The sequence below is a fragment of the Leuresthes tenuis genome, unplaced genomic scaffold, assembly GCF_036924035.1.
Source record: "Leuresthes tenuis unplaced genomic scaffold, fLeuTen1.0.hap1 SCAF_18, whole genome shotgun sequence".
NCBI lineage: Eukaryota > Metazoa > Chordata > Actinopteri > Atheriniformes > Atherinopsidae > Leuresthes > Leuresthes tenuis.
In genome coordinates this window covers 16,635,774-16,642,720 of record NW_027325372.1, presented here as the reverse complement: position 1 = coordinate 16,642,720, position 6,947 = coordinate 16,635,774, and the positions used below count along the sequence as shown (strand labels likewise).

The window sequence follows — 6,947 nt, the reverse complement described above, 5'->3', positions numbered from 1 at the left end:
GCCGTCTGTCAGCAGCGCGTGTTAAGGGGGAAGGAGAGGGCGGTTTATCGCCTCCTCTTGCCTTTCCGTTGTTCCTCGTTCGTTGCTCAACTTGGATCAAACACTCAAGGGGGATAAAAAACAAAAAACGGTATCTGTATCCTGTTTAGGTTTACAAATCATAAAAGTACACAAATTATTTTAAACAAAATGAAAAAGTAACAAGAACCCCCTAAGAATGAGTTTTAAGTGTGGAGAAATGTCTCCAGATGTTCTGCCTCAATGATTCTTAGTTACTCACCACAAAACATGATCCACTATCAAGGCTTGAAGTTGTGTTTTTCAAACGTTTCCTGGGGAAAATTCATATTTCATAAGCAGCTATCCAGACTTATTCATAATTCAGAAACGTCTGACAGGGGGGTAAGAGGGGTTTGGTCAAAGGCTGGAAAGGGCACTCTGGGGACCCTAGTCACACCATCAGACCGTGACAAAAACAAAAAGCCCTGTGACCAACAGATGATGGGCTTGTTGCCAGGCAAGATGGGCAACCCTGCCCTGACTGATGAGCAGCAGCCACTGACAGGCGTATGAAGCCTGGGAGCAGCAGTGCAGGCAAGGCTCGCTGCTTCTTCTTTACGCTCCTCCGTGCAGATCAAAGCTTCCCAACTCAAACTGTGACAAACTTTAAGTTTTAACATGCGCTTGCATAGAAATTGCATTTAAATGAAGATACAACCATGATAACAAATTCAACTTTTATTATTCAACAGAAATATCCAAACCCTCTTGAACATGAACATCAACAAATACCAAACAGTGCGGTGCTCAGGCTCTCTGAACGAAACGGTTCTCAACACAATCACGCCTGCGCACAGCAGACCTCCAGGTCAAAGCCCACACTACTGCAAGTGAGTCCAAGAAAAAGTGATGCATACGACACACAGTGGACGTTCTCAATCACCTCAAGCTGCTTCTAAAATTAAACTTAATACACATGAAGTGCACTCACTTGTGAAATATCTATAAAATCCTGTGTGTAGGATTCCCTGCAAATAGATAAAAACCCAAAACACTTAACAAACCTGTAACAGTGAGCTCCAAACAGTGAGCAGTGAACAGATGGAAGTAATACAGCCCCCTACTACCGAACAAGTCCTTCATTTTCCACCTTCTTTGCTCCAAATATCAGTTGATTATTGAGTGGTGGCAAATACAATTGATACCGTGATTATCCTTGACTGTGAACTCCTGGAACAGTTGAAAAGCATCAGACCGAAACCTGAAATGACTACAACTGACAAGGTGCTCTACTTTTGGTGACGTCCAATGAAAACAAACAAAACAAAATGGAGCACAAAATAACCAAGGCTTGAAATTAATGGACGTGCCCGTATGCTGTGGTATGAAAGTTAATGAAGATCTTAATCAGAGGAGCATTAGACCTGAACTGGAGCTAAGGAACACTTCACGGCTGAAAACAACCAGATTGCAGTCAAGACATTGTTACAATATATACACATATCTCTTATGTAGAGAGAGCCCTTGCAGAGGCTAAAAACCCCAACCAAACATTTAAAATAATCCAAAAAAATAAATAAAACATAAATAAGCACAAAGACCAAGCTTAAAAGTCTTTCCATCTTTTTTTTTGGGACAATAAACAAAGAAAAACAAAGAAAAAAGACTGAAGAATGTGATCCCGTGTATCAGCTGGTGCATTCATGGTGCTATCCTCATTCTGTGCAACGGTCACTGTGATCCGTGTGAGTTAAAAGCAGCCGACCACGGGTCAGCCTTACCAATCTCGATTAAAGTGGCTGGGATGAGTTATAGTGGAAAGCTCAGGCAGTCTGGTGTTAAAATGGCTCTCAAAAATTTGAGGCTAAAGACGAAAGGCGAGTGAATTCTGGCAACGCTGTGAAGAGTTGAGTCGCTTCCAAACATCCGGAACCATCAAGATGTCATCTTGTTTCCATTTGGACTTGATGAAGCCACTGCAGCCTGCATCTAAAGAATGAAAAAATAAATAAATCATATAACAAGCAAATACCACCCTTGTCTTATTCAAATGTTCACCCCATCAGACTACCGTTACATACCGGTCATTTAGAAACCAACTTAAATTATGCAGATAAAGTACTCTAAAAAGACACTAAGAGCAGCAATACACTCATGAGGGGGAAGCAGAACTGTTAAGAATAAACTGAAATTGGAAAAGGCAACAATTTGAAACTGAAGTTTAAAATAGGTTGTTACTATAAAATCTGGGATCTCACAGATTAACCTCTTTCTGTGTGAGAGGAAAAAAAAACAGTGTGTCAGCACCTTAAGGAAGTATTTTACCTATCGGGCAGCTCTGCAGCTGTGGACTACAATACAGTCAGCATAGTCTGGACTCCACAGTCCACAAAGCTCTGAAAACAGCAATTAACATCACAAAATCAGCAAGATAAGAATCAACAGGTGCTAAAAATAATAAGAAGAAAGATAAGCTTCCACAAAAAACAAACTGCATGTGTCATGAATTAGCAAAGTCAACTTCATGTAGTTGAGGTATGCCACAGTTCATTTGATTGATTCCAAGTCGGTTCTTCAGGAAGTCGACACTGGCCTGCCATCTAGTGGTGGTGCATGAATATTACAGTTTGAGGAAAAACTTGTGGTCAAAAGTAAAAAGGATTATTTTGGTTTAAGCACGAAAATTAATCATGAAAATATCAAATCATCAAAAATGACAAATCTCAAAAGACAAATGTTTTGTGCTGTTTAAATGTAACTTCACTAGACTACCCTTATTTTCATTAAATGCACAATCACCTGATTGACAGACCGCGTCCTCTGGTCCGCAGTCCATGCAGGAGGGGTGTACTGCATGTGGGGGGGGAATAAGAATCAACTATCAAACAGTGGAACAAAGAAAACCAGGCTTGCTTCTAAATAAGGGCTGTGGGGGTCTGGATTGTTGAGCAGGCAGCAAGAGGGGGGCCAACAGCAGACTGAAACCTCATCTCATATACAGGAGCAAATGTGCGATGCCAGGGAGACGCAAAGCAAGATACCGATCATAAATGTGTGCTTAGGTACCTGGTAGGTGTAGGCATTCTGTGCGTAGTTAATCGGCATCTGTGGAATCATGACCCCTCCGAAGTTGTTGTAGGAATATGGCTGTAAGAAAAGCCAATAAATACTAATATAATCTGAGGATGAAGATGATGAACATCTTCAAATACAATGAAAGGAATGACAATGTGTAGCTCTGTTTCGTCACACTAAGGTCCTAAAAATTATTGCACCGTAACTGCTAATAACTGTCATTGTCTGAACGATCCATCAGCTTTAATTTCATTATCAATGACATGAAGCCACCTTATTTTTTGTCTATGTTTTCTAGTAGCCTACATTGAAAAGCAAATTCCAAGATTATTCTCCACCTGATAAATTCAGTCTTGTCTCCGATGCTGAGAATTCCTCAACATCTCAAACCAATTTAGATTGACTTTAATTTCCCTTGCATTTGACAAAACCCCCGCCCCCTGGCTGCATGTGAAATACCTGATTATATGGACTGCCTCCACTGATGATTGGCGAGGGTTGTGTCACCCCTCCTGCCATGGGTGAGCAGCAACCACAGTAAAAGTACTGAGTGGGACTCATCCAAGGAGTCGGTCCAACCAGACGGGATGGCACAGAGCCTGAATACACACACACACACACATACACAACAGTATGAAACCAAGGACCTGGGCTCGCAGACATCCTTTGAGGACGCAATCAGACTCACATACTTTCCATATATAACACTCCTGTAAAGTGCAGTAAGTATAGCCGTGTATGCTCTCAGGACCCACTGAATGATAGTTCAGACCACGTTTGTAGGTCACATGGGCTGCTTATGACAATGGTCTTTTAGCAGTGTGAACGCAAATGCATCCTTGATCACAACAGGCCACCTACTCAACACGTATGCTTTCTCCCTGTGAGAAATCATTAGCTATTTTTTAGGCACGCGGCTGTTGGTCAACTGCACGTGTAAAAATAAAGCATATCAACGTACGTGATGGGGATACCATGTGCTTTAGTAAGGGCTTGATGGAGCTGTGTACATATGAACTCATACCTAACGGTACCCATATCAGTAGCTTGCGCTCACATTAAGAAAAAGTGTTTAATTTCAACAAGCCAAAACGTCCAGGCATCAAAATTCTTTGCAGTGATAGAACAAGCAAGTCCTGATTGACAAAAGGAACAAAGACAAATTAAGACAAAACTTTGAACACCATATGAGTTTACAACGTGCATTTTAAGTGTGACATGAAGTCCCTTGTTCAATCTCCCATCAGCACATCTAAGGCAGTGTAGACATGTGGTGGATGCCTGAGGAGGAGATAGAGGACAGATGGTGTGGCAGGAAAGTCGCTTAAAAAGTCAAAGCGCTCAGAAAAAGTTGTGCCAAGGCACAGTGGAGGTGCAGCTGTTTGCAAGAAGAGCAGGGAATTAGGCTTACAAGGGGTCTCCTGACAGACATGGACGGGCTCTTAAATGGCAGATGTGAACGGATGTAGACAGGTGTGCACTTGTAATCAGATCACCCAAAATTCTCGTGTTAATTTTCTAACTCGTGTTAATGCAGGTGTAAACAGTGCCGTATTTTACTGCCAATGCTCTCTGGCTCAACTACAAAACAAACAGATGGAAGTTTATAAGACAGACAGATGCAAAGACGAACAAAGACAAAAAGATCAAATAAAACACATACGTGAGCTCCTCTCTTTCATGATGGCAGGGCCCAGCTTGAGCTTCCGGCCCTTGAAACTAATCTGTTGCTTTAGCGAGAAAAAAAGAAAAGAGAGAATATTATTCTTGTTGTTTACATAACAGAAAAATAATTACAAAAGGCAAACACCACTCACCTCAATGATTGACTGAATGTTGACATCTTCATTAAAGTACACAAATCCATAACTGAGAACAGACACAATAACTCAGAATACAGAAACACAGTGATTCAATGCCAATAAACTATTAAAAAAAAACATTTGATTGTGTCGTTATACAGGGAATTTCCATATGAAAACACTTTCACATAAGTTAACTAACTTTACCTTTAATGACTAAAACCAACATCTATATTCATGTTTTACAATTCAAAACTTCAATACACTAACACACGAGTCCATATTGGTTTCTTTTCCAATATCCAAAGAAACAGACAAAAAAAAAGAAATATTTATTACTGTGTGTGTAAATACTCTAAACATCTGTCAATATCAAACACATCGCCACACAATTAACTCTAAAGGAATAGTCTTAAAAAAAGAACTTTATACTAAACATTCGACACCTGATCATCTCCCCACAACACAACTCACCCTTTGCAGATCCCTCCACGGTATGTGATGATTTTTACTTCTTTAACAGCACCATATCTTGCAAAGAAGTCACGGATTTCATTTTCATCCACCTTAAGGTAAAAAGTGGGGTTTTTTTTTGTTTAATTGAAAAATGCAATTTTAGCAGCTTTACTTGTCGACTGTCGAATATCCGCTGAAATACTCAAAAATACTTTGCCAATAAAAATGTGACGTGTTGATGGCAAATATTCATTAGATAGCGGGTAAACTTCTGCTTGATAATTCACAACATAATCCAGATTAAATGGTTCGTCTGACCATTCAATTGTACATTTGAGAAAGAAATTTCAGAATAAAACAATTTACATATCTGAGGCCTATTAAAATAATTGTATGCATAAATGTGCCTAGAACCAGATATGATTTTCTCCTTGTTTGATATTTGACATATGTGGGCAAAAGGATTATTATTAATTTCTAATTAAGTGCTGTGTGACTGTAATATTAACAGAACCAAAGTTACCTTCATATCAATCCCTCCAACAAAGAGTGCATTGGGAGTCAGTTTCCCCTCAGGTAGTATGTATCCATTTGATAACTTCAACGAGGGTACAGTCTGGTAGATGTTTCTGGGCTTGTTGATATCCTTACAATTAAGAACAAGACAAAAAATGGGAAAAATGAGGGCGGGAAAGCATCCAGTTGAATTTCCAATTTATAAAATGCGTAAATCCCACAATAAGATTGTGTATGGTCAAGCATGCTTCTCTGCAATATCAGGAGTCTGCATTTCTGCACGTTTCGAACTTGAACTAGCTAGCAACACTGCTCTACCACGTGACAGGCACGTGATTGACCAATTTAAAAAATATATCTTTTTTTTAAATTAAGTAAAATGTAAATGGAATTTTGGGACTTATCTGCAAGTTTAACATCAACACCATAATAATTTAATAATGAAGTCTTATTTAGAAACTTCTAGACTTTTGTTTACAATTAACTTTCTTTTTAGTCGACAAATCCCTCAAAAAGACACGTTAATCAATCCTTTCATACATCGACTCTATCCCCAGCAGTAATAGAAAAAGTAACTTAAGTTCACCGTACTTGTTACCAGGTAATGTTAAATGCAGCTTAGATGTGCGGTCAGACAAGCTAACGTTCGCTACATCCCACTAGTGCGCCATTTTCATTTTTCCTGGCTAAGTCAAGCTAACACTCGATTGCTAAAGCTAATCAAGTATCACCTGTGCACACAAAAGCTCACCACATGCATGAAACAATTATTGGCTACTGTAATTACAGTTCTGTGTTGCACGAACGAAAGTGACGCAAAAACTTACCATCTCTAAAATAGTTAAAACCAGCAATTTGGCCAAACACTCAAGCCATAGGCTAGTTCCGTCCACCCGATAGCAACTACGAGTAAGCCGCAAACCACGCCCCTTCAGGCCATGTGACTCTACGCAGCCCGGCGTGACCTCTGGATAGTCTTATGAAGATTATGAAATTTAATTTGTTGCTTTCAGTCTTGTCAACTTTGATAAAAGTAGTAGCAGTTGCAAAGGAATACTTGAATCAATAGTAAACAGGATATTACAACTGACCGACTAA

General features: G+C 39.6%; 1 protein-coding gene across 1 annotated transcript; it reads right to left on the bottom strand.

Moving 5' to 3' along the window:
• Positions 1-2,351: 2,351 nt before the first annotated feature.
• Positions 2,352-6,609, bottom strand: dazl (deleted in azoospermia-like). The gene is made up of 9 exons (XM_072370111.1): positions 6,601-6,609; positions 5,857-5,979; positions 5,352-5,443; positions 4,893-4,944; positions 4,739-4,805; positions 3,535-3,674; positions 3,067-3,147; positions 2,800-2,850; positions 2,352-2,396 (listed from the first exon to the last, which is right to left on the bottom strand). Exons 1-9 carry the CDS (start codon positions 6,607-6,609, stop codon positions 2,352-2,354), a joined length of 660 nt encoding a protein of 219 aa, XP_072226212.1.
• Between the last annotated feature and the right edge of the window lie 338 nt (positions 6,610-6,947).